This window comes from Scatophagus argus, chromosome 7 (assembly GCF_020382885.2).
Source record: "Scatophagus argus isolate fScaArg1 chromosome 7, fScaArg1.pri, whole genome shotgun sequence".
NCBI classification, from domain to species: Eukaryota; Metazoa; Chordata; class Actinopteri; family Scatophagidae; genus Scatophagus; species Scatophagus argus.
Genome location: NC_058499.1, coordinates 13,592,468 through 13,609,881, shown reverse-complemented (window position 1 = coordinate 13,609,881; position 17,414 = coordinate 13,592,468). Strand labels below are relative to the sequence as shown.

General features: G+C 40.7%; 1 protein-coding gene across 5 annotated transcripts in view; it reads right to left on the bottom strand.

Annotated features, from left to right (window-relative positions):
• Positions 1 to 656: 656 nt before the first annotated feature.
• The window catches only part of LOC124061309 (protein piccolo-like), a 43,125-nt gene continuing 26,367 nt past the window's right edge, over positions 657 to 17,414 (bottom strand). For 2 of the 5 annotated variants that reach the window (XM_046392977.1, XM_046392979.1), the window contains exons 10-29: positions 17,048 to 17,116; positions 16,660 to 16,686; positions 15,026 to 15,114; positions 14,821 to 14,896; positions 14,587 to 14,712; positions 13,000 to 13,108; positions 12,702 to 12,769; positions 12,369 to 12,607; positions 11,481 to 11,528; positions 11,253 to 11,383; positions 10,246 to 10,272; positions 9,696 to 9,789; positions 8,782 to 8,853; positions 8,300 to 8,606; positions 7,750 to 7,944; positions 5,618 to 5,759; positions 5,403 to 5,461; positions 4,488 to 4,625; positions 1,744 to 1,889; positions 657 to 928 (exon numbers count right to left, since the gene is read on the bottom strand). In XM_046392977.1, the coding sequence (XP_046248933.1) occupies positions 785 to 928; positions 1,744 to 1,889; positions 4,488 to 4,625; positions 5,403 to 5,461; positions 5,618 to 5,759; positions 7,750 to 7,944; positions 8,300 to 8,606; positions 8,782 to 8,853; positions 9,696 to 9,789; positions 10,246 to 10,272; positions 11,253 to 11,383; positions 11,481 to 11,528; positions 12,369 to 12,607; positions 12,702 to 12,769; positions 13,000 to 13,108; positions 14,587 to 14,712; positions 14,821 to 14,896; positions 15,026 to 15,114; positions 16,660 to 16,686; positions 17,048 to 17,116 (2,306 nt within the window). In that variant the 3' untranslated portion in view covers positions 657 to 784. The remainder of the gene's footprint in view (positions 929 to 1,743; positions 1,890 to 4,487; positions 4,626 to 5,402; positions 5,462 to 5,617; positions 5,760 to 7,749; positions 7,945 to 8,299; positions 8,607 to 8,781; positions 8,854 to 9,695; positions 9,790 to 10,245; positions 10,273 to 11,252; positions 11,384 to 11,480; positions 11,529 to 12,368; positions 12,608 to 12,701; positions 12,770 to 12,999; positions 13,109 to 14,586; positions 14,713 to 14,820; positions 14,897 to 15,025; positions 15,115 to 16,659; positions 16,687 to 17,047; positions 17,117 to 17,414) is intronic. The other 3 variants (XM_046392978.1, XM_046392980.1, XM_046392982.1) reach the window with 3 other exon arrangements.

Genomic DNA, 17,414 nt, shown 5'->3' with positions numbered 1-17,414 from the left:
AATGTGATTTTCTGATATGCTTTGTACTCTGCATGTGTGATATCTACAATCTGCAGTGCTGTACATTTTATCTTCATCTCATAGCAAAAGTCAACCATATGACTCACACTGTTCTACATTATCTTTGTTAAATTTTTTTTTTCTTTTTACATGAAAATGTAAGACTATCATACAAAAACATGCATTCCTTCATTGTTAAATTAATTGCTAGACCACTGATGCCCACACAAATCACAACCATCATTTTGGCATTGCAATGATGACTCCCATACGAAGAAAAGACAATGCTAATTCATATAATGGTTCTGCAATCAAAGTGAAATTCACCCTTTCTTTCCCAATCTTTTCATCTGATAGATATGTTAGCTCAGTTGCACAGCAACAAAACAGCAAAGTTTAGTGTGGATAATGGAGTTGGAATTATGGTAAGAAAGACATCACTGCTCTCAAAGCCATATTGCTGCTAAATCTGTTTCAGTGTCTGCTGTGATATTTGCATGTTTGCATCCTACAAGCAAAGTCCACAGCCAGTGGAGACCTGTGAACATGTGTGTTGGCAGTGTTGGACTGATACAGATAGACTGATACGGTACTCACAAATAATTAATTCCTTCTAATAACTTAAGAACTGAGGAAGTAAAGAAAGAATGGAGGGATTAACCAGATCTTTTTTATTTCCTTTTCTCATTTTTTTTCTCATATTCATCTTTTTGTCAAATCTGTTGTCTGTAGTAGTTCATTCTGGCATCACCTCTATTGCATCTCCATGGTTTTGGTACGGTGCTCAGGGGTTGGTCTGAGTGGAGCTGACGAACAACTTGTGCCAGCTTACCACTCTCTTCCTCATGTCCACCTTATCCAGCCAGATGTAGGCTTCCCCTATCAGGGTTTTCTTCATGAACTTGCCTCCATTGGACACCAAGAAAAGCTAAAATATATATATATATAGGAGAGAGAAACAGAAGAAGAAAGAATCAGCTTTGTCAAGGCTTATTCTGTTGTCATTGCTCGGTTCTGTTGTTAGTGTTTGGCTCGCACACCCGTCCCATATTGTTAAATGCACAGGTAAAAGCATGTTATCTGGCATTAATAATGCAACCACCATTGAGCAAAGTGGTTACAAGATTAATCTGATCTATTGATTATTTTAGAAACCTATCTAGAAAATAAATCAGCAAGTTTAACCTTTGAATTAGGATGAAATAAGGATACATTAAAAATAAGACTATAAATATATGTTTCATATTTTCATTCTCTTTACATTGTACTTAGGATAAAAAAAGCAGCCAGTGAGAGTGAGATTGTAAGATTTGAGAGAATTAATTTTTAACCTATAACTGTCTGTGTTTATAGGTGCTACCAGCTACTTTTAGATGTTCATATCCAGCAGCCCACAAGAAGATGGCTCAGTCTCCCAGCTGCTAAAGGCAGAGGACCAGTTTATAAAACTTCCAATAATGAGTTTTAAGGCTCGTTTTGTCAGATATTACAAGCCTCCGGTTTTTATTAGCTGTAAAGATCCATTTTTGGAGATTATTAAAGGTAGTTTCTGTATGGAAAAAACAAAGTATTTCAAATCCATGACTGGAATTTGTTTTCTGTTATTATAATGCAAGCCAAAAAATATATATTAAATGTGATAGAACTGGTGCAGTAAAGTATGACATATCATGTTTAATAAGTGGACAGAGCCAGAGCCATGTCTGTCAGTCTGAAGTTGTCTCATTTGAATGGCTGTTGTACCTGTATGGAGTGTCCAGTTGGGTTGAGGGGGAATCTGAAGGTCTCATTGAAAGAGGGCTCTCTGTCGTGCCGACAAACTCTGGTCTTCTTCTTGATGATCCTCTTCTGAGTGGCTACGTTCACCACATACAACTTCACATACAGGTCTGAAGGCAAATTAAATAAATGATGAATATAGATTCTCCTCCATGAACCGCCACCTTATCGTGGTGGAGAGCTTTGAGTGCCCTGTGAATCCCAGGAGCTATGTTGCTGGGGGCTGTTTGTCCTTGGTAGGGTCAAGACAAATTGGTCCTGGGGGAAGGGTGAGACGCAGGGCAGGAGTTGGCTTACTTATAGCCCCATAGCTCTCTGCCCATATGTTGGGGTTTACTCCACTGAATGAAAGGGTTGCTTCCCTGCACCTTTGAGTTAGGGAATGGGTCATGACTGCTGTTTGTGCTTATGCACCAAATGACAGTTCAGAGTACCCACCCTTTTTGGAGTCTCTGGGATGGGTGCTGGAAGATGCCAGCTGTATATGGGATTCCATTGCTCTACTGGGGGACTTCAACTCTCACGTGGGCAACAACAGTGTGACCTGGAGGGGTGTGACTGGGAGGAATGGCCTGCCTTATTTGAACCCGAATGGTGTTCAGTTATTGGACTTCTATGCTAGTCACAGTTTGTCCATGACTAATACCATGTTCGAACATAAGGGTGCCCATAGGTGCACTTGGCACCAGTGCACCTTAAGTTGTACGTCGATGATCGACTTTGTAGTCGTATCGGTGGATCTGCAGCCATATGTTCTGGACAGAGAGGAGCAGAGCTGTCAATTGATCACCACCTGGTGGAGAGTTGGATCAGGTGGCAGGGAAAGAAGGCCAGATAAACCTGGCAGACCCAGTGAGAATGGTCTTCAATTCCCACCTATGGCAGAGCTTTGACTCCATCCTGGGGGTAGTGGGGACGTGGAGTCCGAGTGTTCCATGTTCCGCACTGTCATTGCAGAGGTGGCTGTTCACAGCTGTGGTTGTAAGGTCTCTGTTGCTAGTCACAGCAGCAATCCTCAAACCCGCTGGTGGACATTGGGGGTGAAAGGTGCAGTCAAGCTGAAGAAAGAGTCATACAGGGCATGACTGGCTTGTGGGACTGCTACTGGCTGACAATTACCGGCAGGCCAAACAATGCATGGTCCAGGTAGTCGCAGAGGCAAAAACCTGAGTGTGGGAGGAGTTTAGTAAGACCGTGGAGAAACTCAGGAAGGGGAAGCGGCACTATGTTCACACTGTTTACAGTGGGAGTGGAGAGATGCTGACCTTGACTGAGGATATAGTAAAGCGATGGAAGGAATACTTCAAGGATCTCCTTAATTCCACCGACACACGTTCCTTGGAGAAAACAGAGCTGGGGGGCTCGGAGGAGGCTCTTCCATCACTGGGGTGGAAGTCGCTGAGGCAGTTAAACAGCTCTGCAGCAGTGGTGCCCTGGGGTTTAATGAGATCTGTCCTATGTACCTCTGGCTGAGTAGTGTTGTGTTACTGTCATGGCTGACATGCCTCTGCAGCATTTTGTGGTCATGGGGACAGTGCCCTTGGAATGGCAAACCTGGGTGGTGGTCCCTCTTTTCAAAAAGAGTGACCAGAGGGGGACTGCAGAGGGATCACACTCCTCAGCCTCCATGGGAAAGTCTACACCAGGGTGATGGAAAGTAGAGTCCATCCGTTAGTCAAAACTCGGATTCAAGAGGAACAATGCGGTTTTTGTCCGGGTCGTGGAACACTGGATCAGCTCTACAGCCTCACAAGGGTGCTAGAGGGGTTGTGGGAGTTTGCCCAAGGAGTCCACACATGTTTTGTGGACATGGAAAAGGCTTATAACCAAGTCCCTCGGGGCATCCTGTGGGGGGTTCTCCGGGAATATGGGGTGGTTGGTCCGTTGTTACGGTCCATCCAGTCTCTGTATTGCCGTAGTCAGAGCTTGGTTTGCACAACAAGTCAGACTCGTAGGGTTGGACACTGGTAGGGTTGCCCTTTGTCACCGGTTCTGTTCATAATTTTTATGGACAGGATTTCTAGGTGCAGCTAAGTGGCGGTTTGGTGACCTAAGGATTCCATCTCTGCTTTTTGTGGATGATGTGGTCCTATTGGCGTCATTGAGCAGTGACCTCCAGTTCGCACTGGGATGGTTTGCAGCCAAGTATGAAGTGGCTGGGATGAAGATCAGCACCTCTAAATCCATGGGCCATGGTTCTCAGCCAGAAAAGGGTGGTTCGCCCACTCCGGGTCGGAGGAGAGTTGTTGCCCCAAGTGGAGGAGTTTAAGTATCTCAGGGTCTTGTACACGAGTGAGGATAAAATGGAACGAGGGATTGAGATTAGGATTGGAGCAGCGTCTGCTGTGATGCAGAGGCTGTACCGGTCTGTTGTGGTGAAGAGAAAATTGAGCCGAAAGGTGAAGCTCTCGATTTACCGGTCAATCTACGTTCCAACCCTCACCTATGGTCACAAGCTGTGGTTCGACACACTATCCAACCCAAGATCATGGATACACGCGGCCGAAATGAGTGGATACAAGCGGCCAAAATGAGTTTCCTCCCCAAGGTGGCCAGGCTCAGCCTTAGAGATAGGGTGAGGAGCTTGGACATCCAGGAGGGGCTCAGAGTAGAGATGAATATAGATTAGTGAACCTGAAAACTATTTAAAAGTTAATAAAAAAACAACCGCATTGATGCATTTACACAAATACACACTACTACCAGACCTGGTAGGTGGTCAGGGCTCTTGAACTTGTAAGTGATGTTTCTGCACTGAAGGATCTCCAAGACCAGTTGGTCCCCTTCAGTCTTCACCTCCTTCTTGAGAGCAACCTTGATCTCCCCCATCACTTGTGTTTTACCACCTAAAAACAACGACGACAGAGAGAAACGGATGACCGTTTTTTTAATAATGATGGAGTTTTCTGTATCTCTTTACGAAGGTAGCCATGACTGAAAATGTACCTTCAGGCAGATTCCTAAAGCTGCAGAGAAAGGCCTGCTCTTCTAGTGTCACTAAATATTATCTAAATTACTGAACAATACTGAATCCCAAAACCTGGACTTACAGCAGAGTGAAACCAGGTGAGGGGACATCTCTTCAGTTTCACATTGATCTTATTGACTTCTTCTTGAAGTGTAAGAGTTTAAGAAGACCGGCTGAGATAATTGTGTTAAACAAGTTGACAGGCACCATGGAAAAGCAGTTGCAAGGCTACAGCCTGAGATGACTGTGGGGTCTTTGTTACAAATTGAAACTGGAGATGGAAGAGAGGCATCATGACACCTGAGCTATGTGAAATGTAGATGTATTTATGACAGTGGGTAGGATAGTGTGTCATCCACTTCTCTTCCACCATCCCAAGCTATTAGACTGGGTAAATAATGTTAATTTGCAAAAAAAGCACTTAACTGAACACTTAACTCCACAACTGAATACAGTCATGATGAAAACACAGTATAGAGGTAATTAAAAGAGTGGCTAGGTAAATAAACCAAAAACAGTGTTACAACTGCATTCTAAATATGTCCAGCAGATGGGGACCTACAGCCACGCAAGAAAAAAATAAAATACTCATTTGTTTTTCTTCCATCGCCTTACAGTTGTTTTAATGTAAACTGAGGACAGTTCTGTAACTTGCCTTCATTTTCGGGAGTCCCGAGTTGGTTTTTGTCAGTGCCGTTAGGGATAGTCTTACCACTGCAAGGAGAAAATATATATGAGCACTGCTTTAGTCTCAAGAAAATGTGACATCATCAGACATATTGAATGACAATGCAGTACAAGGCATGACTGTTATCTTTAAGCATTAATAGATGCACCCTGTGTTAAAAGGTGTGACACAAATGGTCTTACATGCGTGGTACTTGAAAAATGGCACTGTCCACCCCGGTGCCCTCCCCCTCTTCTCCACCCAAATCTCCATAGGCGTCACCCACAAGACTCGGGGCTGACAGCACCACAGATCCTGAGACATCAGACAGTCGGTGTCCGGGTCCTGAGGACAGCAAGAGTGAGTGTGATGGTAAGGAAATCTATGTATTTATCCTTCTATCTACCTATCATGGACACTTCACAGAATAACTTTCAGCACATATGCAAGCATGTCCAACAGACTCAGAAACACTTCACATTCCCAGATATCAATCACTGAAAGCTTCCACGGCTGTCTCATAACATAACTCACATAACTTTGACTGAGCATCACATAACAGCATATCGGGGTTGGAATACGTTAATGCGCATGATGCCCTGTCCTTGCATTCAGCAGTGCAGTGTGTAACCTTGGTTAACACATAAAAGCCACAGCAAATTCCTTCACCACTGTAGAAATAAATGAAGGTAACTGAGTTTAACTCACATATGGAAATGAATGAGAAAATATGGATGTTCTTTCATAAATGTAATAATTTGTTCTTGACTGCTGTGCAACATGATTAGTTCAGGGAATATGTGAAATGTTTCTGTCTAGACTAAGGATAGATATTCTTTTCCTTCATGGTCACAGTGTCTACTGCCTGTATTTGCATTAAAATGATGACTAATGGTAGTGAGATTATATTTGAAACACAATCTCTGACTCAAAGGAAATAGTTGCAAAATCCTTTTCTATAGCCATGAAAACATAACGGCATCAATAACAGAAGTAACAAAAATAGACACACATGCACACTCTCATACATTCACAGACTTGAAAATCATTAAATGAGAGTTGATTTGTTACTTAAATTATTTAAACATTTGGTTATATGGTAGACTTTATTTAGTTTCTTGTCTCTTATGTAGTTTTTAATTCGATTGTATCATGGTTAATAATATTAATCAGAACATTTTTCCTATGTTGCCTCACCTTCCCTTTACACTTCTGTTCCTCTCATGGTTAGCTGACCGCTTTACTCTCATTGGCCGGTGAGTACGGAGTGAACCTCCTGTTGACTTTTGAACATCTCGGTGTGCCTGTTCCCTGGTTTGACTGGTACAGCCTCATATTTGTGTCCCCTTTGTTTTAGGCGGTGGGTTTGGGAGAGGATTGGGTAGGTAGGGAGGGGAACCTGTGTGTGATAACTGCGTGTGTCTTTATGTGTGCTTTGTGAGTTTTCTAAGGGTTCATTCATATGACACACACATGCACACAGAGAGAGAGACTGCAGCACCACAAAGCCCTCAGTGGCCAGGGAACAGTAGCCAGGGAAGCTGCAACTGCATGCTAAAATACAGTAGCAGTGACACTGGGCTAACTTTCGTCAAAAAGGGATGACAACATAGTTCTTCAATTTCAGGACATCACACTAAAGATTAATGCATAAACATGAATGGATATTGTTTACATCACATTAATGTGGTACAAGACATACAAAATTGCCATCCCATTTTGGTTTCTATACTGGGGATGGAGATCTCCACACAGGGATTCCGTAGAAACCATATGCATGGGATTGGCACATGCACAATTTATGTAGGAACAGAGGGGTCTGGGGCTCTTATTTGGAGCTCCAGTATTCCTTAGTTTTTTTTAGAAGTTGTTAAACTGTCCTCTGTTAATAAATAATAGCATCATATAAACTTTATGTCCTACTTAAGACAACATTGGCAGCAGAAATTTTAACAAATGGAAAATGTTAGATGTGTATGTGGAATATTTAGAGCACTGAATGTGCCAGATTTCTAAATATTCAATTTTAGATTTTAAAGACTAAATAAAAAACATTTTATAATAAGTTTAGGTTTTGATATATATCACTTAATTGTCTTTTTTTAAACTTCCTTTCATTTTGTTTGTTGACTAAATTAGTAAGACTGGTCTAATTTGGAGGAGGCAGAAATTAAACTAGGATTATTCATCAAAACAAATCAGTTAAGGAGTCAATGTTAAGGAGATGAATGCACAGCAGTTCAGGTTTTCATCAAATTATTTCAACAAAACTTGCATGCACAGGAAAAAGGAAGCAAGTCACAGGAAATGCATCATGGGTAGGGGTGGGATTTACTTGGTTGCAGGCGGGACTGCTGCACAGCAGCCTCGGCGGCAGCAATGGCTATTCCAGCGTCCTCAAGGTGGGCCTGAGTGACACTGCTCTTGCTTTGGCTTCGGGAGGGGCCATGGGAGCGCAGTTGGCCATCAGAGGAAGACTTGGAGCTGCCTGGGCTGCTGTGTGACTTTTCCAAAGGCAACATCTGCATGTCTGGAGGAAGATGAAATAGGGAGTTAAGGCAGCTAATGATACAATTGAAAGAGAAGACACTAAAAATAATCCACACTGTCAATAGCATTTAATTTTTTCTGCTCCCCAGTGACCCTGATTGTGCCATGTAACAATTGACAAGCACATAATAAGTAAATAATGCTGTCAATAGGATTTTTGTTTCTATGGTAACGGCCTATATCTCTATGACAACTCAATGACCACCTTATGAATTGCACATTTTGTTGCAAAATGGAAATTTGCTGATAATAATAAAATCAGCAATGATTCAGGATAACCAGAATAAACTGACATTTGGTAATTATAGAAAGTGAGGATGTGTGCGTTCTTTTACCTTTGGCTGGATCAGGGAAGATTCCATGGCTTCGGCTCTTAATGACAGAGTTTTTAGGCGAATCATTACTCCCATCTCCCTGTCCTGGTGCTTGACCCTGTCCCATACTATGTCCAGGCCCCATCCCAGGCACTGACATATAGCCTTGGCCGTGTCCCTGACCATGACTCTGACCTGACCCGGACCCCGGTGGGCCTTGAGCAGCATGGTGGGCTCTGCTGTGCTCAATACTCTCGCTCTGCTCTCTCAGAGGCAACCAGCGAGGAGTGTTGTCTAGCTGGGTCGTGTTTGACAAGTCAATCAGCACCTGAGACACAAATAACATGCACACACACCGGTGACATTTGGAAAAAAACAAACAAACAAACAAAACAGAAAAAAACAAGTCCAACACTCAGGTATTACATGTTGATAAAAGGAAAGAAATGCATTGTAAGGTAGATAAGAACTATTCATGGGACTCAGATTCCAAAAGCACTCACTTCTCCAAGGAAGTCATTGGAGGAGGATCTGTCATAGTCCCACACTGTCACCTCCAGCGTCTTTTTCTTTAACTGTAAATACAGAGTGAAGAAGAGGAGAGAGGGACACAGATTATAATGACAGATCTCTGCATATGTGAGTGAGCAAAATGTGTATGTGTGTTTGTGTGCATGTGGGTGGATGAAGCATAAAAGACAACGACTCAGGCACACTGTATGTGCAGCACATGAAAGAATGTAAACCTCCAACAGCAGAGCCATTTACTGTGATCAAGGAAGAGAGGAGTACGATTCCATATATGTCAGTGCTTGTATGCACGTATCTGTGAATGTGTGGAGGAGATTGAAGGGAGTTGGAGTGGGGACAAGTAAGTGATGCTGCAGAATGTTAAAGGCTGCTCCAGCCAGCAATGACACGTGATGAACACTGGACAGCCCCAGAAGCCACAGAATCTACACCTACAACAAAGGCGTCTACTTTGAAGCCACTAAAGCTACCGCATCTGTACTCATCCCTCACAACTGTAATTACTGTTTGGGTAGCTGCTCTGTCACAAACAAACCACGTTCTGAGCAAACACAGACAAAGACGAATACACATGCCCATGTACACAGCAACACTTACACAGTGACAGACAAGCACACGGGCACATGATTAAAAAATCATCTTATAAAAAAAGATGCTGTCTCTGTTGAACTGTGTGAGAGCAGAGATGATGGTTGTTAACTTGAGTCTTAGGAGTGCTGATAAGAGGTTGCAGAGGGATACAGAGAACAGCCCCAGGTACAACACATGAGGAAAGAAATCTAATAAGAGTATCAGACATCCATTTCACAACAAGTGACCTATATCACATACAATAACTGAGTAAGCATGACAGAAAGAAGGTCTGTGTGTGTGTGTGTGTGTGTACCTGCTCCAAATGAATGTTCTTGTAGATGACAGTCTGGTTCCATTCTGGGTTCATGGTCTTCTGGGCATACCTGGTCCTTCTCTTGTTATCAGCACTGATAAGTCGTGATATCCAGAATAATTGGTTGTCAGTAATAAATCAGAAATTCTCTCCCTGCCTGACGCAGTGGCAAACATTCACCAGACTGTGATATAAATGTATAGAAGTGAATAGATGCTTGTGAAAATAATCAGTCTATGGAGACTTCAGAAAACACATTCAAATGTAAATCTTTTTTTAAAATTGCCTTGTTTTGACTGAAATGTTTTTTACAAAATCACAAATTACTTCAGAGATAGAAGCTGAGGAGAGTTAAAAGTGAGAAGCAAAGAGAGAGAGAGCGAAGGCAATGATCAGAGTGTTCTTAGCCATCATGAAACAGAGATAATTGAGCAGATAATTGAACATACAACAAAGGCCACAACAAAAGGATGGAAAACCACTTTGGAGACATAATTTACAGAAAGAAAATCATAACATCAACTAAAAGCAAAGATCAGCACCACACTACCTTGCATTCTGGACAACCATGACTTGGCTGAGGGAGTCCAGAAGAGGAAGAGGAGGGCAGATATCACAAACAAGAAAAGCAAAAAACACATAAAACAGTCAGAGAAGCTCAGAGAGCTCAAAGAAAAGGCAGTAAAGGATAGAGAGCTGAGGCAATCAGTATTCTCTGCAGGGTGTATCATTGTTGTTGTGCCCAAAAAATGTAAATGACACAAGATCAAAAAAATCTTAAAATGATTACAACTGGCTCATGGGTGAAAGACTAATTTACTATTTTGAGCTGATGCTGAGATACTGTGGCTGTGCACTTCACAGCTAATGCCAGATAAAACACATTTCAAAATAGTCCTCATATGAATCAGCATGAGAACAAAATTGCTTGCCTATGGAGCTTTCTTTTTTAATCTATACATCATGTAGGTAGAGAGGGTTTATAATCTCATAAACAGGTCTGATGGGGTCATTATCTAAGTGCAGATACGGTTACAGAGCAGATGGAGGCTGTATTGATCCTTTCTCTCGCTGTTCACTGGCTCTTGGGAAGCTGGTGGAGCAGACAGGATAAGGAGGAGGAGGAGGCCAGCGACACAACACTAAATACTCCTGTAACACTAAAATATTGACTTGAATCAAAAATGGGCAGAGTAAAAAAAAGAGTTTTGAATATCGTAGAGTTTGTTTGAGGCTTTCTCTAACCAGGTAATCTGACACATTAGAATGGCAAATAAGGCAGAGGATCTCCTTTCACAGCTTTCTGTAACATATGTAAACACCCATCCATCACTGAGAATGATTCAAATTAAACTACAAATGACTGCGATGACTGCCTCATGTCATCATATCCAGTCTCATTCTCTTAAACAAACTCAAGTAGTTAGTCAGTTACATACAGCACAGTCAATACAAAGTCAGAAAGAAATAGGGGGAGAGTAAACAAGACAGACACGGAAGCAGAAAAGGAAACACAGACCAGACATTTATAAAGACTCAGACAAACTCAGAGCTCACCCTCTCCCAGGCAAGAGGTAGACTTTGACAAAAGGGTCAGAGTAGCTGTCGTTGTCCCTCTGGGCCAAGTTTCTAGCCTGCAGGACATGGACGATCAGGTTTCCTAGATTCCTGTCATAGTTGATCTGGAGCTGAGAAAAAAAAACAAGAGGAACAGAGGCTGCGTGAGAAAGATTAAACTGCAAAAAAAACAACTAATACTTATTTGTTCAATCTGTGTATTTATACCTGAATTTCTCCAGTGATGGGATGAGGTGTCTTCATTACCTCTGTTGGCTACAAAAACAAGGAAGAGAATACAATGCTTGTCAAATGATTCTTTTGTGGTAAGTCAAACAGACACAGACGACAGACCCATTAAGACAGGTTTATATCAGACTTCAGCCACTATTCTGGATTAGGTTGCAGTAAATGGTACTCTGACTTCACTCCTGAAATATATATATATATTGTCACCTTACAGATGAATGGGTTGTCCTTGTAGAGATGATGCCGAGTAAAGATTTCTCACTGGATCTATGAGCCTCAGTAGAGATTTGACTATGTGAGCCATCTAATTGACTGGAAAAGTCCTCCGGTGAAGTTTGAGAAGGTTAATCAATATTTTGAGGTGCTTAAACATTAACAAAAATTCTCTTTTTCAGTTTAGATGATTTCCAGTGTAGAAATATATTTCTACTGTCTATTTCATATTTTATGCTTGCTATTCATTGCCATTTATCCTTTCCTTGTCCTTATCTTGTCCTCTTTATTTTACTATAATTGTGACATTTCTTTCAAAAATCAAGCATTTAACCATTTACTTAAAATGCGGCACTTATATCACTCATTTCATGTGTAATCCACACTCAGGATCATACACTGTACCACACAATTTTCTTGTTCTCTTATAACTGACCCATCACTCTTGGATGAACCCAGGCACACCATTTGACCTTCACATACAACCTCCCCCACTGCTCTGTGATATTACATAATAATAACGGGAAGAGAGATAAATGGTGATAGGTCACACAGAATTCCACAGACTGCAGCTTAAAACTGTAGCTGATTGTAACTCTGTAAACTTAACCCTTCACAACTGAAGAGTGTTTCTGAGATGTCCAAAGACACTACCTTAGGTCGTTGTTTCTTGTTTATGGCAGGCGATGCTGGCTGGCCGGGGCTTGGCACACCACTGGAAGCAGCTGATCCAGTACCAGAGTGGAGGAGGGCAGTGCGCTCCAGTGCAGAGAGTACCCCCAATCCCCCATGCCCAACCCCCGTTCCAGCTACACCAGGAGCCTGCTGCTGGGACACCTTCTGCAGTTCTGCAGCCAGCTGCTTAGGGTCCACGCCAGGGGAACGCTGGCCACCTACTCAAATGAAAATGTGTACTAGTGCATATTGTATTTATGTGAAATAGGTACATAGATACATGCAGACATTTTAGCAAATCCTTGTACATACCTGCTTTAAGCTGGACATGGTGCTCCAGGGCTTGTGGGCGCTCAGGGTCAGACAGCATATTAAGGTCACTGTTTGGATCCATACAAGAAATTTGTGATATGCTATTATAATATAAACCAGTATGCTTTAGTAGTAATCAGTCACAGAGTGATATTTGTCAAATGGAAGGGTGTGGAATGCAGAGAAGAAATAGGGGGGAGGTGAGAAGTTGTACATGGGTGCAGAATTGCCATATTGCAGCTAAACATGTAGGAGTTTCAATGGGACAGAGGAGTAAATGATGACAGATGTAACTCACAGTCTCACACAGAGCTCCGCCTCCACACATGGCTGGCCCACGATGCACTGGACTTCTTCATAAGTCTTTGCTGTCAGAGGAACTCCGTTCCACTCCAACACCTGCATTCCTATGGTGTGATAAAGGCACATAAGCACATTCAGAAATCGATGGTAAAAGCAAATTTTGTAGTGGAAAATTTTACTAATCTAATTTTCACTTTGGATTTTGTTTTAACTTTGACATTGCATCATTATTGCATTGCACACACAGCACAATAACACAAGGTTTTGCACACAATGCTATTTGTTTTTGCTCAAACAAACAGTAGCATGCAGACAAAACAACACACTTCAAATTTTGATCTTAAAATCGTTATATTAATATTATAACATAAAAAAAACAGCCCACGGCAAGTCAAACTTCTAGTCCACGTCCAGGGCCTGTATGAGACCTCACTTACACAACTGACACTTAGAATTCTGCTTATGATGCAACTCAGCAGCTGCGACAATGAAGGCTTAAATTAATATCTCCATATCCTTCTGCATGAGCCACTGCTCCTTTAGATCATTCCCTCTGCTCTCTCTATTTAATTCACTGTATCCTCCCCCCACATTATTTCGCTTTGCACCTGAAGGCATGTTCTGCTGCCATTCGCTTTCATCATATTTGCATTGTCAGAATTCAACATACACTCGAAAGTAAACACCAGCCTCACCACTGTTCCTGTTTCTTTAATTCTGATTAATGGTGCAATGAAAAGGGAATCCAGTTTAAGCTTTTCAACTGCATAATTTCCATACAAATGAAAATAATTAAATATATCGGACCAGATACAGAAGAAGAAATATGTTAGATGATCTGTCCTTCGCTTCCTCCCTTGTGCAACAGCAAAGTCATTACAGTCCCTATGGTGAAGTTCCTAGTGAAGTGAGAAACTAGAACCAATTTTGTTCTAAAAATAAAATCCTCAAAGTGTGGGAGTTCTAATTAATATTTAGGCTCTTCTCTGTCCAAAACATAAACATTAGAGGATCAATCATTTGAAAATTCAAATAACTTAATGTACAAATTACAGATTTTTGAACGTTCATGAAGATAATTATTGTCTGTTTGTTTGTTGGTACCTCCTTTTGTGTATTTGTGGGTCTGTGATGACACTAAATATAGCCTAATGACTAAGACAGTCCGGTGCTGTGGAGGGTCAGTTGACAGGCTTTTTCCGTGTAAGGATGTGATGTGTCAGGAAATGAGATGTGACAGACCACTACATAGAAGGCTACAGCAGTCTCTCACATTTCCATCTGGAATTCAGTGATTCAGGCAGGGATGTTTACTGAAGGCTTATGTGCCTCCAAAATTGATAAATATTTACATTTACACAGTTATTCTCTCTGGTTTCAGAAATGTCTCATAATGCACAGTATCTTTCAAGCAAAGTCAAATTAGTGCATCTCCCACACCATCATTTGAACATATTTTCTTGTGAATGATGGAAATTCATCATTTTTTTTTGTTTCCAACTTAAAATTGGATTTTCAATTATTTCATTCCCAAATGCAAATGCTTTGTTTCCTGATAGCAATAATTTATATCACCTCTTACCTTCTACAATTTTTCCTGTTTGTTCTGCCACACCACCAGGGTTAACCTTGGCAATGTAGGCTCCAATCTCTCCTTGGCTCCCTGGAATCTCCTTCCCACCCACCACACGGATCCCAAGTCCATTCCCTGAAAGTAAAGGAAATATACAAATCCTAATTAGCAAAACTATGATAGGAAATTATTGTGTGCACAATCAAAATATGAGGTGTCTGTGTGTTCCTTTGTCTGCCTTACCTGAAACGCTGGTGTCCTTCGGGTCTTTCTTAAGCTTGATGCGAGTGTGAGGGAAGGCATAAGGAACCAGTTTCATCTGAGAAAGATTTTAAGGAATTTACAGCATGAAGAAAACAGGTTAACTTACAGAAAACATTTAAGGTTGACAAACTGAAATCGTAAAACAATAAAATGTGAAGCTGAATGTCATTAGGTTGGACCTCACCTGTCTCCTGTCTGACATTTTTCCACTCTGGGGGTGTCCCTCTCTTGGCTTATCAAACCAATCAGTGTCCTCTCTCCTCAGGTGGTAGGCTAGACAGGGAGAGGTACTGGTTAAAAGCCAGGCACACAAAATGTGTAACATGTGTACTTTATCTTTGGTAGCAGAGTAAATCTCTGCTTTACACAACTTATGCAGAGATCAATGTTGAATAAAGCTTTGAAATAAGGTTCTGATATGCATCACAAGTTTGTCACACATCCATCCTGATTTCTTAATGCTCAAATGCAGAAAGATCTCTGGTCTGTCCTGATTGAATAGTTGAAAGCAAAGAAGTATAAACTCTGTTCCACTCTATCCATACCATCTGCAAGATCAAATGATCACACTGAATAAAGGATGAATATTTTTCAAGAACTTTTTAGATTTGGCATGCTTTTGATACCATGCAATGCTCTCCGTCTGAGTGTGAGGGCTCCACATTTTCACACATTATGAAATATGGTTGAAAGCCCTAGGAAAACTATGGATTATGATATGTAATAATTTCATTCAAAACATTGTGGATTGGAGTTGTCCCATTGGGCAATAATAATAATAATAATAATAATAATAATAATAATAATAATAATAATAATAATAATAATAATAATAATAATAATAATAATAATAATAATAATAGTGGTAGGTGAAGTGCTATTGTACATGTGTTAATGTGTTTATTAAGAAAATGAATTGTGCTGTAAACCCCCCAAAGGCCATGAGACATCTAATACCTTTTAAGCATGACATCTGAAAGATATTCGATGTCTTATGCCACATTTTGGCAAAAATATTGCAAAGCTCAGTAAACTTCAAATGTCTGAAAATAATCTTAAGCCATGGTAAAAAGTAAGGTTGGTGGGCAATGTCCTATATTTAAAATATGAGTCATCACTTTCGCGTTGCAGAAGATTGCCACTAAGGATAGAATGAGCACAGGTCTGCCAAAGGTCTCTGCATTATCAGTATTCTATTTCCATTAAGGAAATGCACCAGTAATGATGAGGAGAAACTGTCTGATGACCATTTATGCTGAAGGTGAATGTTGCCTGTTATCTCCACATCTTTGATTAAAGAGTACTTATTTGTTCTTATCAGTACTAGAGTATTCCGATCTAGAATCAGTAAAAAAGTGGCAACATCGACCTCCAGAATTCTCTGAACATACTGGCACTGAATAGCAATTCAAGCATACTTTTGCAGTAACACTTATGCATGATCACACAATGTACACGTGATTTTTTGCAAAAGTGCATGAACATGAATATTGACAATGGGTCTGATATGCTTACAGAAGCACTGTGATGTGCAGTCATTCCAGAATGATGTATAACTTAAGTCACTACAGTATATGCACATAAAAATTATCTAGTGTCATTATGATGGCGTTCATTCCATAATGGAGCTGACATGTCAACTACTAGAGACCTGCTAAATGATATGTATTGTAAATTGTTGAGATGTGGGTCATTCCAGAATGGATCTGGTATGTTTACAAAATCAACCAGAGAAGTGGATCATTCAGAACCATGATGTGTGGCATGGAGGCAAACAGTCTCTATTGTAACTACATGGACACTGGGATGCTGTCTCACCTTCTATATTCCAGTTTGGGCCTCCAGCTGGGGTACAAAGTTATATGTTTTTTTCAGAAATGCATTCAACATATTTTCATCAATCTAACAAACTGCAGGAACTGTGGTAAGACTCGATTTGTATTTTTGAGAATACTTCAGCACATGCACCCAAAGAAGTAGTCAATGTAAGATACATGCTTGATATTACTGCAAGTTTGACATTAATAGACTGTCAGTTTAAAAATTTAAGCAGAAGCATTGTGAAAAACATAAAACAGATTTTAGGGAAAAAGTCAGCCATCAGTTAATACCTTGTTACAAATGTAATGTAATGTTTAATGTAAGTTTGAGCCATAGTAGTTCAATGAAAGTAAGAGTTTTTAACTAATACTGTAAGATACTCTACCGTGTCTGATATTTTCATGAAAGATTCTGGCATCATCTCTGTTCAAAGCCAGCATGGACTCATTTAGTGCTGTAATTAAGGCAGATGGACATTTTACATAGGGGTCAGGGCAAATATCACCTTCTTATCAAGAACTTACCTATACAAATACTTTGTAACTGGTTCAGAAACAAAGCTAAAAATTACTAAAAGATATTGGCTATTGTTATGCATTGTGACACTCATCTAATAATCAAAGTGGATGACATGAAACCATCTTAAACTTTGTCCCAATGAAGAAAATGTTTTACAAAAGCTCTTGGCCTTTCATACTGTTTGTTTGCATTGTCTAAAACTTTCCACTACATGCATATCAAACTGTATTAAA